This window comes from Geospiza fortis, unplaced genomic scaffold (assembly GCF_000277835.1).
Source record: "Geospiza fortis unplaced genomic scaffold, GeoFor_1.0 scaffold174, whole genome shotgun sequence".
Classification (NCBI taxonomy): domain Eukaryota; kingdom Metazoa; phylum Chordata; class Aves; order Passeriformes; family Thraupidae; genus Geospiza; species Geospiza fortis.
Genome location: NW_005054480.1, coordinates 139,017 through 157,200, shown reverse-complemented (window position 1 = coordinate 157,200; position 18,184 = coordinate 139,017). Strand labels below are relative to the sequence as shown.

At 39.8% G+C, this 18,184-nt stretch overlaps 1 protein-coding gene across 1 annotated transcript in view; it reads right to left on the bottom strand.

Annotated features, from left to right (window-relative positions):
- Positions 1-18,184, bottom strand: part of ADAMTS12 (ADAM metallopeptidase with thrombospondin type 1 motif 12) — a 144,731-nt gene that overhangs the window by 83,726 nt on the left and 42,821 nt on the right. The window contains exon 4 of the mRNA XM_031063069.1: positions 8,607-8,781. Coding sequence (XP_030918929.1) covers positions 8,607-8,781 — 175 coding nt within the window. The remainder of the gene's footprint in view (positions 1-8,606; positions 8,782-18,184) is intronic.

Here is an 18,184-nt window from a genome sequence, read left to right as displayed (position 1 = left end):
AAAAATATACAAAAAATAGATAATTATGAACAAAACCAAGTTACAACCCTAAGCTGAGGAAGAGGTTGTTTAGTAATCAATTCCCCAATATAAAGGTTATCTCTACTTGGACAACTTTCATCTGCCTATCAATGTTACCAGTCCAGGCTTCGCAGGAACTCCCTTCTTTTACTGCCCTTCTTTGCTATTACCTCCCTGACAGACGAAATTTCAACTCTCCCATCATCTTCCAGTTACTCTGAGGAAGACCTGACTGACAGAAGCACCTCACCATGGGCAATGGATGCAGCTGGGATGCTGAGAAGAAAATGCCACAAAGCAGAGAGTGGTTCAGTGAGTGTTTTAGCTGGAGAACATCAGGAAAATAATGTCAAGCAAATCATACAGAAAATGACAGGAATGATCCCTTGTTGAAACCACAGTATTTGAAAGAAGAGTTTGATTCAAATCCAAAACCTCCACGGAGCTGAAGGGAACCCAGACTGGGGGCTCAACCAACAACAGTGCAGATCAGAGAGGAAGGATCCTGATTCAGCTTGTTTTAAAGTTTGGGCAGGCAAGAAACTTGCTGCTAATTTCAACTTTGGCAGAATGGGAGATAGGCTGACATTGTGTTTTAGAAGTGTTTAAAATATGAAAACATCTCTCTCTGTAGCTTCAACTCAAAAGCTGCTCTGCAAAAGAGCAAAGTATTAGACCAAGACATTTTTTACAAGAAAGATTAATAAAGGACATATAAGCTTCGGACTTTTTATTTTGCACAAGGATTATTTTTGGGACAGCGTTTGTTGACACTGATTAGAACAGTTTAGAAAAGACTTTCTGTAGGAGTCTAATTTATGTGTACAAAGACCTCATCACTGCTGCTTAAAGAGCATAGGAACACCTATCTTTTTTTCAGCTAAGACACATTACACGTCGTTTGCTGAAGTAAGTTTAGGCTGAGTATTTGCAAGGGAAGTGGTAAGTCTAAATGAGACTGTGGGAGGAAAAAAATCACTCTTTTCTCCTATGGTCTTTCATAAAGAAATCTGGACATGCAAGAAAACAGCTCCACAAAATCTTCAAACAAGTGCAGTATTTAAGGGCAGCAACTAAAAACATTTTCTATATCTTTTACCACAGCAATCTTCTGTCCACCTTTTTTTGCATAAAGATTAATTCTTTGGGATAATTCTATTTATTAGGAAAAAAAAGTGTGTAATCTATATGACCTTTCAGTGAACAGCAATTCTCCAGCCTGTTATTTACATACAGTTTATTTCAGGACAGTACATAAATAACATAGGGGTGCAGGATATTTGTGCAGCCCAAGCAATTGTGCATGATGGGTGATAAATGCAAATGGGGCCCCACTTATCCCTAAAAAGGAGGGAGCTTACAAGCTAACTGAAGTAGTAGCGGCTAGAAAAAATAACCTCCCAAGTTATGCAGTTCCTCTCATTCCCAACTAACCATAAAGCTAAAACCTATGCTTAGAGTAGTATTACTAATCCCTCTGAAGCACAATTGCTCCAAAGGTGTCGCCTCAAGCACACAAAATGGATTCAAGTTCAGGGACACAAAGAGAAGAGAACACAGTCACAAGCAAGGACATAGTGTTTCACGCAGAAAAACTGAACTCAGACACCTGTTTAAAGCAGGTCATCTACAACAGAAGGCTCATCAAGGATATGCGACTCCAGAGAAACTACTTTTGGACACTGAGCCAATATCAGTTCATCAGCCCCACAGAGCGAGTCCAGCACTTCTGAGAAGAACTGGAAATCTGTCATCTGCCCAGAAATAATAAGGTAATTGTAGTTTCTTATTAGAAGGTTCACAGTGAGCTTAGCATGACTGAGAAATCTGGCCCTAACCAGACTGAAAGCTGAACATCTCTGCAAATACTACTCTGTTAATGGATCAAGTGTTCTGACCAAATTTTCAAACTCCTGCATTTAGAAATGTTTAACCAAATGCAACTTAGCTTTCTGAGTTTTCTATTTCACCTCTGAAAATGTGGTTTACAATTATTCAAGGCCACTGTTATTTTAAAAAAGGGAAAGGGATGGATGCGATATGTAATAGTTTAAAGTGTACTATTGCTCTCCAAATCAATACTGCAGCAATTCAACATTTATATTCCCAAGGCATTTGTTTACCAAATCAATTGCTAAACTCAAGAAGTGCAATAGCATCACACACAGTTTGATAAGGAAAGCTACAGGTACAGAGCAAGAGCACAATATATTCCTCTAAGACATGACTACAGGGAAGTTCTGTTAGACATGCTGAATTAAGTTAGTCTGGATGCAGACTGAGACTCCTCAATCTGATGAGCAGTTAAGCAAACTCTCAATGAAGACATGGAAGAGATCACAGACTACCCTTAAAATTACAGGAAAGGAAATACAGTAAGCAAGCATGGTGTAGCAAACACTTTCTTTCCAGTGGCACGGTGACTAACAGAAAGACTGGTGAATCACAACGAAGAAAAACTTTTCCCTCCTTACAGGTTTGATTCGTATTATTTGGAAAATGGCTTGTCACAGAACTTTAAAATTTATTCAGTCTTTGAGTGAGGTAGCATCTATGGCGGCAACAAGTAACAATTATGACCTTATTACAACAATCCTGTACTGTCAGATTTTTGTTCCCCACCTCGTGCATAACACAAGAACTTAGGGAATTCACTTTGCTTCAGTTAACAGGAGCAGGTGAAATACTGAAAGTAAAATTCCATCAGAAAAGAGAAGAAAATGAGAAAACAATCAGGGACAGGGAAAGCAGGTGCCAGTACTCTGCCAGCATTGAGCCATCTCAGGCACTTGCTCAGCACAAACTTCGATCCACTCGGGTTAACCTCTAGTTTTGACTCCTCACTCATTTAACTGGAGAGGAAGAATGGCAGAAAATACAGTATTTTATTCCTTTTCCCTCTACCTGTACTGAGAGCAACTAAAAAAATCCTCCCGTGTATTCCTGAAAAACGAAAGAGAGTTAGAATATTTGGTTCCATTCCATGAGGTTGTCTGGGGAGGGGGGAAGTGTTTTGATATCGGTTAGCAGCAATTGTCACACTGACTGCTGTGATAAGCCAATTTCTTGTCTTTTATTTCCCAGATCCCCGCCTCTGAAATGCTAAATATTGCTGTCCACACGAGGAGGCACTCACTTTTTTCAGTGCAGTGCAAACTGTTTCAGAGATGAGAGGATACTCGGTGTTCTTCTGCAAGCTGTTTGCTAGGTTGTACCTGCTTTAAAATAGAGGTCATTCTGACTGAGTGTCCCTATTTGCTCTTTTTTTCATGATAAGCATCTCATAAACAGCTTAGAAGAGCCAGTTGTAGGAAGAGCCATGCAGGGAGAAAGGTGCTCTTCCCTAAACTGAGGCTGAATTAACCTCAGCTATATTAAATTTCTATGTGCCAACTTACCATCCTATGAATAATTGTCTCTGTGTCCTGGAGAAACCAATTAAGCTATTAAGCTGAGAAACTAATTAACTAATTAAGCTGAATTATAACTGATGTGATTAAATACAGGATAAACAAATACTGGGAAAATATCAGCAACTTTCTTTAAAAGCGCCAGAAACTACAGAGCCTCTACCAGGAGTTCTGAGCTTACAACCAGGAGCTCAAGCAAAGCTGCTTACATTGGCCATAATGTCCTTCTAAAACAAAAGAAAATAGGTTATCGCTTGAGAATAGAATATTGTCCTGGGTTTTTCCCCCCTCCTTCTTTCAAGTGATTAAACAAAGGATTTCAGGGTCAAAAGACAGTATTACTAGTTCATCCTGTACAGTTTGCAAGCATAAAAACTGAAGAGAAGCCTTTGACAGTATCAAGTTAATCATCAAAAAACAAGACCATAATTGAACAAAGTTCTGCAGTCAGACAGAGGAAGTAGAACAGGTAGTAATTGCCTGAAATAGCTTAATGGCACTTAGATTTCTGTTAAATTAATTATGCCATCATCACTCAAAATACTTAAATTTAGAGTGATGATGGGAAAACTGTTAAAAACAGTTTTACACAGACAATGTTGCTCTGCTCCTTTAACTCCCTCTCCCCTCCTCATCATTTCACACAGCAGCCAGCCTCTTCCCTCCTTCCTTTCACTCCAGCTTTATCACATCACAATTACAAATCTGGGGCAAAATTGCTCCAAATGCAAAAAAATAAGTTTCAAGATTTGTAACTTCTCTGCAGACAAAGGGTTGGAGGCCCATGTCAAATCCAAACTAATCCTATCTTCAGATTGATCAAATACTTCAACACCAACATGATGGTAAAATATATAAAATTTTTTCTACACCTAAAGCTCCAATTAAACATTCTCAGAGATCTTTTTTAATACCCTAAACCTTTCACGCCTGAGTTACACTTCACAGCCTTCTGCAGCAATCACTGTGTTGCAATCTGAATAAACTTAACTGCCCTCACCCTCTGAAGAACAGCAACCTGTCCTTCTCTCCAGCCCAAGGAAAAGAAGGCCATCTGTTTGCACCAATCCCCTCCTGGTAGCAATGAAAACAAGCAGAAGAAACAGGAGGCCACTTCTTTTCTTCTTTTTTCCTACCTTCTTTCCTACAGAAGGTAGGAAAATTCCTCTTTCCTTAAATTATATCTCAGAGTGCTGTCAAGCTTTTAAAATCACCTATTGAGAAGAATAAAACAAACTCCCAGATCCGCAGTTTCCTCTCCTGTGGGCACAAAGGATTAGAGAGGTTTTTTATAAGGCACAGGGACAGTTTTCATCTATCTTTTCTGCTACTTCTCACATATATTCCACATGGTACAGTGAGACAGGTTCTAGCAGAGTCCAGTATTGTTATGCCACTTTCAGTATTAGTAACTCAGTTCTGCATGCAGCTAATGACTGAGTCAGCTGGCATTTGCCTGAGCAGCAATGGAAGTGTGCAAAACAAACATAAGTTTTCATTTACGTAATTTACTGTGTTGATTTTTCTCCAAGTATCTGAAACTGTTAAAGATAATATCAATTTTAAAGTAATTAATGTAATCATTGCAAGACTACAGGGAAGTCACTGATTCCAAAACATTATTGCATGTAGGCAAGACAAGTGATAAGCAGGTTGGACACTGGATATTCATGCAGTTGTTGCCACAGTAAAACTTGTAAAAGTTGCTGTTGTACAAGGCTTCTTCTAAGGGACACAGATCTTGCATTAAAGAAAAAAAACCTGGAAAAAGACTGCACAGAGGATTAGCATCCTCTACCTATTCCCCCCTGTAGTAATTCCTTTACTTTGATTTTGTCTGTACAACTAGTCTTTATCTTCCTTGCCTGACAGGCAGATTAGTTTCTGACTAAAGATTTCTATTATCACCACTCAACTCTGTGCACCGACTCATAAGCATCGAGGTGATTCAACTTCTCCAAGCAAAAACCACCACTACCCTTTAACCTGAACACACACCAAGTGTAAGTCACAGAAATAACTCAAGCATCTTAGTTTAATTTAAAAAAGACTAACAAACTCAGAGCTCAAATAAACAAATGCTGACACTTTCATGATGAATCTCAGCCCACAAAGTTAAAATATTTGAACACCAATTCCTGTAAGACGTACAATAGGCAACTCTTCATCAGCTAAGCCTCAGCTCAGCAGTTGCTGAGGGTTGAAAACACAAAATGGAATTTAACCTATAAAATAGAATTAGTTTTTAAAATTAACTGTGAACTGCAAATTGAAAATGCTTTGCTTTGAAGGGATCCCAAAAGGCATTACTCTAAGCTATCTGTGATGTGTATGAGATTTCTGGCGCCAACCTCAAAAAATGAAATCCTGAAAAGGTGGCAGAGTCAACTTACTACCTTTGAAATTTATGCACAAGGTATTCACTAAAGTCTAAGTAGCGAATACATTTGGCACAGAAAGCAAGAATTGTAACACTTTCCCTTTTTCTTCTGTATTTCACTTCTAACAATAGCAACTGCTCTGACAATGTGCAGTATCAATAGAAGATGACACTGAATTCTTTCTTCTATCCCTGTTGAAAAGCTGGCTACTCAGAAATGAGATAAAACACAGAACAGCTTGGTTTGGAAGGAATCTGAAAGATCATCTAGTTTCAACTCCCTGCCATGGGCAGGGACATCTTCCACTAGACCACGTTGCTCAGAGATCCATCCAGCCTGGCCTTGTACACCACCAGGGATGGTGCATTTACAACTTCTCTGGGCAACTTGATGCAGAGCTTCACCACCCTCAAGATAGAGAATTTTTTGCTAATATCTTATTTAAATCTACTCTTTTTCAGTTTAAAGCCATTTCCCCCTTTCCTTTCACTCCAAGACCTTGTAAAAAGTCTCCCTCCACCCTTGCAGGCTCCCTTCTGGTACTGGAAGGCCACAATTTGTTCACTCCAAAGCCTTTTTTCCTCCAGGGTGAAAAATGCTCCAGTCCTCTGACCATCTTGGTGCCTCCTCTGGGCTGACTCCAGCAGGTCCCTGTCCCTCCTGTGCTGGGAGCCCAGGGCTGGGTGCAGTGCTCCAGGTGGGTCTCAGCAGAGCAGAGCAGAGGGGCAGAATCCCCTCCCTGCCCCGCTGCCCACGGGGCTCTGGATGCAGCCCAGGACACATAACACACAACTTAAATATTAAGGCCTTTTGAGGATCCTATGATTGCTATATGCTGTCAAACAAAGGGAAAAAATGTAATTATGAAAATGGTACCTTTCTTCACACTGATTCTTTAACTGTTATGACAGCCAAGATTATGGTTTGGTTAAAAGCAGATATTACCTCCAAGGACTGACTTGAAAAAAAGAAACATAAATTACAGCTGACTACGTTGTTAGTTCATAAGGCACTATCTCTGTTTGTGTGCAATATAATGAACATACTATTACCAGAAATAATTCTGTCACTTTGGAAAGAGTAACATCAGACAGAGAGTTTAAATTGACAAGTCTATTAGAGCAGACTTAGCTAATCTAAGTAATGTAGAGAAGTTATGCTCTTTTTTACAGCGTCCAGGTACAGTCAGTCTTTTTCTGTCTCATTCTGCATGACTTTGAAGAAAGATACAAGAGGCAAAAAGTGAGAGGTAGAAAGAAAATAAGCAGACCACACAAAGCAAGCAAATAACATGTTCCCAAGGATCTCCTATGTCCTCTCCACACTTTAAATTACTGCATGCAGATGTTATTTCATCCATATGCTATTTCATCCATAAAAGAAACGTGGAAGATAGTAGGCAAGAACAACTTCCCTATTCTTCACAGGCAAATCTAAACTAATTTCTCTTGTCTAGTCCAGCAGTCATCAGAAGGAATGAAAATTCAGGGAGCTATTTGAAATTGATACCAATATAAACATTACCTTTAGACACTCCTGTTTTTTTTCAAATCCAGGGTTATTTTCTATTAAGTAGACATATATATTCACTTGATGAATAATAAAATGGAGCAGCATTCATATTAATTCTTATGGCTTCCCCTTTACCTTCCCAGTATCACAGAAGACTGAGTAACTCCCTCATCAGCTTTCTCACTTTTTCCCGCTGTTACCATTTTGCACTACCTTGGGCCAGCAAGCAAGAAGTGCACTTGAGGTCTATGACCAGAAATACAGCGGGGTCAAGCTGTTCTTTGCTTCTTTAATTTACCAATCCATATTACACAGCAGTAAAATTTCACCAGCAGTCATGACTAGGGATTAAAAATTCCTACATTCCTCCTTTCATTTTCCATTCCTGGAAAGGAACGAACTTCTCTTGAATCACTGACCTGTGAAAGACAGAAACACACTCCTGTGTATTCTGCAGCTCTGTTGGTACATAACTTGGGCCTTAGGTCATGTAAGTAATTACTGATTCAGCCTTACCAATACTATGCCTTTCTAAAGTTTGGTGCAGACTCAGATCCAAGGCCTCAAACATCAGAAAACTAACAAAAAATCTGTACATTCTTGGTCTGAAATAAATCAAGGAAATTATTTTACTAAATAAAGGAACTAATTTTGTAATTATGAGATGCCAACAACCCTCTAGTCTTCCAGCATAGTGTACTAGTTTGTTTTCACAAAAGACATGATCCTGAGTATTACTGCACCAATATTCAAGCTATTTTTACTTCCACTAAAAAAATCTTGCTCTTGATGCCCTGTACTTCACTTTCAGAATAACTAAATAAAACTCTTTAAATAATCTGCTAACAATCACAGAAAATCTAGAAATCCTAAATTTAAACCATGGACTAGGCGGGAGTTATTTTATGTTGAAGACAGAATTTGGCATGGAGTGAAACATTTTATTAAAAATAATGCTGACTGTAAACCTTTTTAGCCCAGAACCCCTCAAGAATTCAAGTTTCAAACTCACTGAACAGTTCTGGTTGGAGAAAAAGTGAGGGGTAGAAAGGATCAATGGCATGAAAAACATACCCCAGTTGTCATAAGGAGGATTTAACTTTTCAGAAAGGAACACAGATGGGTGGCTCCTGTGGTGTTTTGATTGAGATGCTCTCGTTTTGCATAATCTTTTCTAACAGAATTTTTAAAAGCCTGGCAGAAGGAAGGCACACACCACTGGAAAACAGCTGCTTAAAAAGATTCAGAAAGCAAACAGGCTGAAATCCAGCAAAATTAGTACCATTCAATCCACATGCTTGTTCCTTTTCCATCACGATGGCCCGTCTTCTCCTTAAAGCATCTGGAAGGTTATTTGCACCATAGATAATGTGGGGATGGGGTGTTCCCTCCTTCTGTGGATGCTTTTTAATGGGCTCAATGAAGTAATCCCCATGGGGCAGATGGAAATATCCAGTCTGAAAATAAGCACAAAAGAGTTAATCTCCTCTGTTCAGTACTAGAAGACAAAAATAAATATACTGGTTCATACCAGCAACCCCAAGCTTTCCTCACAAGCCAGTCATTTATACAGGAGAAATATGAACACAACAGGTTTTCAGTATTTATTCTGCTGCATACATCTAGGCTGTTTTATACCTCACAGTCATTACAGTCCAAAGTGAAACACAAAAAAATACCTCCTTCCTAATAACCTGAAATTGAGTCAAAGACTCTCATATTTTTATAAAGCCAGTAAAAGGTCAAAAGTTGATTTGACAAACATGATGCACGAGGAAGAGCTGCATCTTGTTCTTCTGGTGTTTTGCATCCATTCCCCGGAGATCAAGACTGGAATAGAAGCTGTTTCATAAGTGCAAATCGAAATTCTGCTCCCAGCTGCAGTCCCACAATCAATTATCCAACCCATCAGATGGGCTGGGCTGTGTGGTCCAACTTTGTCTCAGACCATAAACCCTCACTGGCCCCCAGGCCAACACTACAATGGAAGCAATAAGAAGTTTTTCATTAATTAGCAAGCCATTAAGAACATCCAGTAGATCAGCTAAAAAGGCAGCAACATTTCACAGGCTGAAACTTTTGTATCAGCCTCCCTGATTTGCCTAAGCTACAGGTCCCTTGATACCCATCTGGACTGCACAGGATCCTTTTACACCTCACTCTGCCATGATCCAGCACACACTTCCAACCAGGCATGGCCTTGGTCCATTGTGTCTCAGCATTTTGGCAGGGACTGCAAACATTGCAAAACCACTGTACTGTCCTTCCATGTCAAGTGGAGCAGTATTGAATCTAAAAGCAAAGGATCTACTGACAACCCAGACCACACTGGGGATGGGACAGGAGGTGGGGCTATTCCAGTCTTGGCTGTGTTTCCTCTTCACTTTCTTGCTGTGGTCAGTGCACCCCTCTTAGCCTATTCTGGAAGAGGGAAAAAATGCAGTAACAGTCTGTTCCTGCAGCTGCTGTATTCAAACACAGAATGGCAGACAAATTTTCAAATCTTTTTAAATATCCCAAAGACTTGGAGTTTCTCTGGATGGTTGGGAAAGCCAGTATGAGATTAAGGATATGAAAGAAATCATATGAATAGAAGAAAAGCACTCTTATAAAACTAAAATATAACCATGGGCTCTACATACAAGGAGACAAGGGGCAGCTCAGTGAGACACTTTCTGCCCCCACACTTATTGCCACAGGTCCAACACATCCCACAGCAAACTTGTGCAAATAAATAACTGTGTCATTTCACAGCTTATCCAACAGTTCTGAAGATCAGAAATTCCTTCTTTCAAATGGAAGTCAAAGTTTTAAAGCCAGCAATTGGTGCTGTTTTGAAGCTGTGTTTATACCCCTAAAGCATCAAAGGTTCAGGACTCAAGAGTCACATGTGTTTGTTCATCTGGGATTTCAGCTACTGCCTGTATGGGTTTTGTTTTTAAGAAAAAAGAGATTGAGACTTCTGATTCTTAAACAACATACAAAAAATGCTAATGTTTCTTTTTAAATCATAAATCAAGGCACAGCGTCAGAGCGACACACAGAAGCATCCACATTCACACTGGATAAAACTTTCAGGCAAGAGTGAATCCATACAGCAAGAATGCATCTACAGTGGTCATACCAGGAGATCTGTGATGTGGCTTTCTTCATGCTGCTCAGGGAATCAATGCACCTTCACAAATCCTTGCCCATTCCCTTTCATTCCACAGGGTTCAATCTTTCCTGGATATTTGTAATTTTTGAGTGGATTATTTGATTATTTTGTGGGGTTTTAAACCAGTTGGGATGAAGAAGAACTAGCCATCTTCATTTGCAGACCCTGATTTTTGAATGCAAGTGGCAATAGTCACCAGACTACTGTGTCAATGTCTATCTGCAACAAGAAAGGCCAGACAATCCTATAAAAGGTGGAGTAAGCCTATCAGTGGTAACCTCAAGCTCCTTCATCAATGCTTGCATGTTAAAATTCAGCTATCTATCCAAGCTGTATGGAGCAGGGAAAAAAGCAAAACTTCATTATATGAATGTGACTCTAAAAGCCCATTTCCAGTACACAGAGGCGTTCCAAAAGCTTCCAGAGACTTCCAGCACTTACTGAACTCTTGCTCTGCATTTGCACTTTCACCCTGCACAGGCTATCCACCAATAAATTAAATGCTGAGACTAACTGAGACCAAAGAAAAAAAAGACCAATCTTCACATTAAACTTACTTCAAAGCACTGAGGACTGGCAAAATTCCCTTTGCTGATTAAATACGTCTTAATTTTGCTCTTCATAGCTCTTCTTTTCTGACTCACAAATATAACAGCAAGAATTTTTCATTTAAAGTCCATCAGATTTCAAGCTATGTAAATACAATAAAAGCTTTTTCTGAGCCTCACCTGCTTTTGAGTGCATTCACACAGCCTCAGAATACACAAAGGAGGGCAGTTATGAAAGCCTCATTAGAAAACAGCCATTCATATTTACATTAATGAAAGGGTTTAGTTATCACCACAGAAAAAAAAATTACTGCAGAGAAGCTTTCCTCATTTGAACTTTCTTATGTAAAGCTACCAAGTAATACAGCAACAGACATGGTCAGAAAATAGGGGTGGGGTGTGTACGTGTGTTTGTTTGGGGGGTATGTGTTTCCCTCAAAGCCTACAGGTGAAAAATCTACAAACCTACCACAGCATTTTTTACAGACTGTTGTTCTCCCCTCTTTCAAATCTCACTTTTCGCCCTCAGATTCTGACATGCTGTAGCTGCAAATGTTTACCATACTGTATTTGGGAGTGCTGCTACATCCCTTCATGGGATTTTTAATTCATGTGCCTCATTCTTTTGACACAAACAACTCCCTGAACATATCACATCTCCTACATTGCATGTGACTTGCCAAAATAACACTGATGATCCTGGAACACCTCTGACTTAAAAGTTTTCAACCATCTTTCAAAATGTTTTGATTTTCAGTAGAATCTGCATTTTCCAGTGGAAAGCACATAGTCTTCACATATTTCTTTCAGTCAAAAGCTCGGGAGTTTGTCAAAATACATTTTCTGGCATATTTTCTCTTGGTTTTGGTTTTGAAATTGCAATACTACACCAGACAGGAGGGCCTAGAATTAGTGGGTGTTTGTTAGGAGAAAAAGGGAAAGGAAAAAACCAATAATCTGTAGTTTAAAGTTACAATAACAGTATGTTGACAACAATGCTCAAAAAAATTACATCTGTGGTGAGAACAGCGAGTAACTCCATGAAATTAAACAATATTTCTGACAACAAGTCAAACAAGAATTTTGACAACAGGACAGTGACAGAATCTGAAAATACAGCAACTTTTAGAAGCAACACGAAAGAAGAGGACAAGATTCGAGTTTTACCTTTTGGTACTTTGCTCCAGGTGCTTATTATAACTGTAATACATGGTAAGAGAAACTAGGTTTGAATACAAGAATTAAAGAAAAAAACTGTGGCAGATGAAACATGCATTATCAGACAACTACAGCTGCAAATAATCTAAACAGAACTGGTAAAGTAAATGATCTGTTAACATTACACACGCTAAATTTATTTTAGCTAATCACTTAGTTCCTTTCTGTATGTCCCTTTTGTTTTTCCCAGGGATCTTTCTTTTTGAATTTCTCATCTGTTCCTATTTTAGCCAAAAGAAAAACCTAGCATCTAGATTAGATTTTTCACTACATCCTCAGACAGAGCTAGAAAAAAAAACACCTGCCATGGTGCTGCTCAGAACAGAAAGAGGTTGGGGTTTTTAGGTACTGAGTAATTTGATGAAAGATTTTTATGAACACCACCCACTCTAACTCTTACACACTTCCATGGAAAAAATCGATGCTTTTAGCACAATTTAGTGAAGAAAGTGTGATACTGAAACATAGTCTTGTGGTTCAACATAGCTTTGGTTTGAAATAAAAATAGCTCATTTTTTACAACAACATAAGTGAAAGAACAGAATACTATAATTCCATGAGATTTTACATACTTTTGTCACACTTCCTATAATATTTTAGGAACTGACAGAAAACTGGCCAGAGGTGCAGAGTTATGCCCTGGACAATGTGAACTCAGAAAGTTCAGACATAGAAGATAAGGGGGAAAAATAACCAAATTTATTAGTAAGATAGGCTTTTGTGGAAGAAAATAAGGTATCTGGAGAGGAAGGATTGTCAGACATCCTCCAGTTCCCAGGTTCCTAAAGGACCTATCAGTTCTGGATACTTCAGAGAGAGGGGTGTTTCTGGCTGGGAGGATATCCTCAGCCAAGGAGAGAAGACAAGTCTCTAGGGCCATGTCTATCAGCTACCATAAAACTATTTAAGATACACAATCACTCAGAGAGACTTAGCAGAGAATCAGTCCTCTGACCACACTCAACTTCATTTTTTCTATTCACTCTTTCTGGATGAAGGTTATCTAGAATAAGTCTTAAGAAGCTAATAAAACCCCCCAGCTGTTACATGGGGGGTTTTAATGCTGTTACATATTTTGGATTGTTTGCTTCTCTTACATGTTTTTACATGTAAGAGAAGCAAACAATCCAAAATATGCATTCATTTGCCCCTCTGCTATGACATAGATACAGTTTATTAAATAATTCTGTCACTTCTATGGACCTTGAACTCACTCGAAGCTTTGGATCTCACACAGAATCTGAAACAGCCTAGGTACATTCATTTTCACTGAAGGAAATTCTCTGCGACCTTATCTTCTGTAGACACTGCAGCATGCTCACTTGAAAATGCACAACTTGGAGCATGTAATTTTAAAAGACAAGATGTCTTGTTCATGCTTCATTCAGGTCATTGCATCCTCCACCACAATCTTTACTATCTATCCTAAACATTTATTACTTCTATTTTGTGATTTTCCTTAAGAACAAACAGTCCAGCTATCTTATTCCTATTTACTTGTGCATACCCTGTTGCTGCAGCAATATTTGCATTGTAGAAATAGCCCATCTTCTTTTCTCATTACAGAAGATCCACAAATGATGATAATTGCCTGGCCATTAAGTTTCTTTGAGCCTCGTTAGGTAGCATCTCTGCAGCTCTGAAATCCAGCAGTTCATGAAGAACATGAAGCTCCTACATCTCTAACTGTGCCCAGCAGCACTCACTTCATATTGTCCAGCTCCTTTCCACATTCTCACCTTATGCTTTTAGAAATACGTCCCATTGGATCCACACAAGCCAAAACTGTCCTTCTTTGCTGCACTTAAAGCTCAGACACACCATTAAATTCCAACAGGATAAAACTTTTTTGCGCACTAGAGTACTAGCAACTGGACATTTTTATGGTCTTGAAATAGAGCAAAGATATTATTTAATAAATTTTACACAGCGCTCAGCACTGGTTCAAGTAAGCTGAAACAACGTGTGTTTGCCACACACTGAGCATGCAGCAGGTAGATGGCATGGCACAGTTGATTAAAAATTCATTAACTCAATCACAGTTTCAACCCTTCTATTTACCCGTGTGATTTTCACACTGCAGCTGAGTCAGACCACCAAGGACTGCCTGAAGTCCAGAGCACTCTGAAGATCTGAGGCTCCTTCTGTCAGTATTTCCTTATTCCTCAACTGCTGCTGAGTCCCCTGGGTCTTGGAAGAAGACAAGGTCACAGTTCTTTGGGCTGCCTGGTCTGTCCAAAGGTTCTGAGGTGCAGGGTGCCTTGCCAGAGCTCTGAGCCACACAGCAAGCTATATCACTTGAAGATGTTACCTTGAGAATTAAATATGCCCAGATGAGTTTCCTCCTGCAAAAGTCAGCTAGGTCACACTTGCACTGCATCAAGCAAGGACCATGAAAAAGTAATAAAGTCTCAAGCTCTATCTCAGGGTGAATATAATAGCAAGCTAAATATAAATTCTAAAATCAATCAGCTTTGCTATCCAGCTTGAAGGACGCTCTTTGGTGAACAATAACATACCTTTTATGAGTTTTTTACTATTCCCTATATTTATGCTTTGCCCTTTCCCCTCCTCCCCTGTTTTTATATTGGAAGGTTTAATGGTAACTAGTGGGGAAGAAAGTAATAAAAACCCCTGCTGCTTTTTCAAGAGCAAGAGGCTTACTTTGACTTTAGTCCCAAGAGGGTGAGATTATCAAGTTTTTACTTCATTTGGGAACAAAAAACAACTGAGGCAAGTGTTACTGTTCTGAGACAAAGAGTTTGCCCAATCCCTCCAAAGACAATTTGGGAGAGCAAGAAAGAGCAACAGCCATTTTCTTCATGGAAAATACTCTTGGAATATCTCATTCTAATTTTTCTAATCAAATTTGCTTAGAAAGCACTGTATCCAGGGGGCTTACATGGTACTAACTGGGGATTTTTATCTTGTTAATGTTTAAACTGCTGTTCATGAAAATGCAAATTAACTGTGTAAAAATAGTTTGTACTTCTCAGCATTTGAAAACTCCTCTGACACTTTGATTGAGAAGTTTTGAAGCTTTGATTTGGAATCCAGTACATCTTCACCGTTTGCAAAACAGGTTACGTTTGATGGTTTAAAGCCAACTAATGCTGAAGAGTGAAGATTTAACACCAGATTGTTAAGCAGTTCCGTGCCTAAACAGTGGTTTCTATTAAGAATGAAAAGACAGGCAAGAGGATTCACAAAGCAGACATGATCTCTAATAATAGAGACAGAAAGCACCACGGTTGTTTTGGCTTCCTGCTCACTCATATTCTAAAACTAAGGTAGTGAGCACTAAGTGAGTGAACTCAAGCCAGTGAGCACGACAATGTTAATATTGCAGAGTTCAAACTTTATTAGAGAATAACTAAACACAAACATTTGATCAAATGACAAGTGGCTTTGTTTCTATTGACAAGTATTGTTTGTATTACTGTGACCTACAGGACCCCCAGTCAACAGCCAGAAAGCAGAGATACAAATGATGACAGCTGCCACAACGTGTGCAGATGGATGGAAGAAAGCACCATTTTCCAGTGAATGAAAGTCTGTCAGGAACCTTACTCCTCTCAACAGCGGAGCAAGGGAAGGTCACAGCCAAACTTCTTCCTCTCAATAGAAATTATTTTGCTTGATGAAAATTAAGTCTGTGAGGCAACATCAGACTGACCCACCTATTGATGCTCTTCTCCTCTCTTCACTCTGTTCAGCTCAAAACCAAGAAGTGGTGTCAGAAGCAGACAGGATATTTTAGGTCTGCATTTGTCATCATACATGTGTTGCAAGAGGAGGATTCTGCCTCTTTTTTTTCCAAACTCATGAAGCTTCACAGCATAGATGGGACTTAAGAATGAATTTCACCATGTCATGGAAGGGCCCTTCCATCACTTAACATCAGCGTCATTTCACGGTGACCTTAAAGGCAGCCTGTACTGATGCCTTCAGCCTCTTCTTTACTTACCATTCATGTTTCCAGTGCCTTTCCAGAAGGTGACTTCCCAGTACCAAAGGAGCAGCGCAGTGACATGGAAGAATATTCTAATCAATCTATGAGGAGTCATGGATTCTGCTCAACAACTGCAGCTTGAAACACACTGCCCTTCTATCCAGGGTGGTGTGTGCAAGCAGCTGCTCCATTTGCTCTGCACAGCCTTGTGACAGCCTGTGAGCCGTGCTCAAGCTGCAGCTTGTTGTGCTATCCCTGGGGAGGAATGAAGGGGGAGGGAGCTTATCAAAACCAAATACCTTACAAAACAGGAAAATTCAGTCCCAGCTGAGGGCAGCTGTGGTGAGTGACACATTACACCAAAAAGGTTACTCTGCACCACAAACTAGTCTCTGTTTAGAAAGGGACTGAAAGTAGGAACTGGGATGCAGAAGGAGAGGGGAGAAGAAATTAAATGAAACAATAAAAAAAAGACTCAAACTGAGATCCAGTACTTGCAGGACAAAGTGCAGTCTCTAGCACACAGCTCATGCTCAGTATGTGCCACTCTGGGAAGCAGCATGATGGTAACTGGCAATCACCACAGATGTGCTGAACTCCTTCTGGCCTGGGGCAAAGCACATGCCAATCACTTGACTTTCCTGGTTATTTTTGGCAGCCTGAGAAGGGAGAATGATGTGCTTTTTTGACTGCATCTGGCACACACCACCAGGAATGTTTTTACAAATCTATGAATCCCTGTTCCCTCTCATACAAAACAAAGACGGAAGCTGTTCTGATTCAGCACTGGATTCAGGTCTATTTAAAAGCACAAAGCTTTTAAAAGAGTTAGCTCCGAATGTGATGTAAAGCCCTCCCTGAAGTCAGAATTCTGACTGAAATCCATTCCCACTAATATGAGAGGTACAGGGCACACACTGATATATCATCAAATTTACCTGGGCACACGAGACACTAAAGCTCACAGGCAGGAAATTAACTTCTCTCTCAGAGCTGCAGAGAGATAACCTATACTGTGAAATACAAGTTGTGGAAAAAGCCCACTCCCGTAAAAGCAAAAGCCTGCAAGACAAACAAATACTCCTTGGCAGGACATACTCAATAAAAAACAAGTCAAATTTGATACAAAACCAGTAACTCAATAAATACTTAAACAAAGACTAGCATAAAAGCTCAGGTAATTTCCAGGACTCTTCTGCTGGGAGAGTGATCTGATGAAATGTCAAAGGTGTCTTAGGCGATGGATACTTTAAAGTCCTTCTGAAGCTGCTGGCAAATCAACAAGTTCAACACTTTCCAGAGAAAGGCTGTGTGTAATAAGCACCTAAAAAGGCTGGAAAACAGACAACATGGGGAAGCAGCAAGTGGCACAGATGGTCTGGAGAGTTCCTACCTCTTTGCCCTAGCAAAAAAAGTAGGGAGCTTCAAAACAAGCTGGAAGGAAACAAAACACTTTTTCATCCAAGTCAGAGGAGGTTCACATCCCTCTTATGCTGGGAGCCCAGGGCTGCATGCAGTGCTCCAGGTGGGTCTCAGCAGAGCAGAGCAGAGGGACAGAATCCCCTCCCGGCCCTGCTGCCCACAGGCTCTGGATGCAGCCCTGGAAACAGTTGGGTTCTGGCCCAAACATGTCTCTCCAGCTTAGAAACAAGGATGTCATGTGGCACAGTGCCAAATGCTTTGCTCAAGTCTTCCTAGATGCCACAAAAAACTGGAAATCAGAAATGTTTTAGAGAGGTACCAGAAATGGCTGGATAAATTTATGTAGGGAAGATTAGTCCCTCATTTTTGAATAGAAAAATACCACCTGCAGCCCAGAAACAGACTGTATGCCAAGGAGATATTCCTACTTTCCAGCCTTCTCTTAATCCTCTTGCCAAGAATCTGCTATTGATCATGATTTCCTTCTGAAAGTCAGTCACATGCTCAACAAAGGGAAGGGTCTGGAAAATTAAAACCCTCCACCAAGAAGGAAATTTCCATCT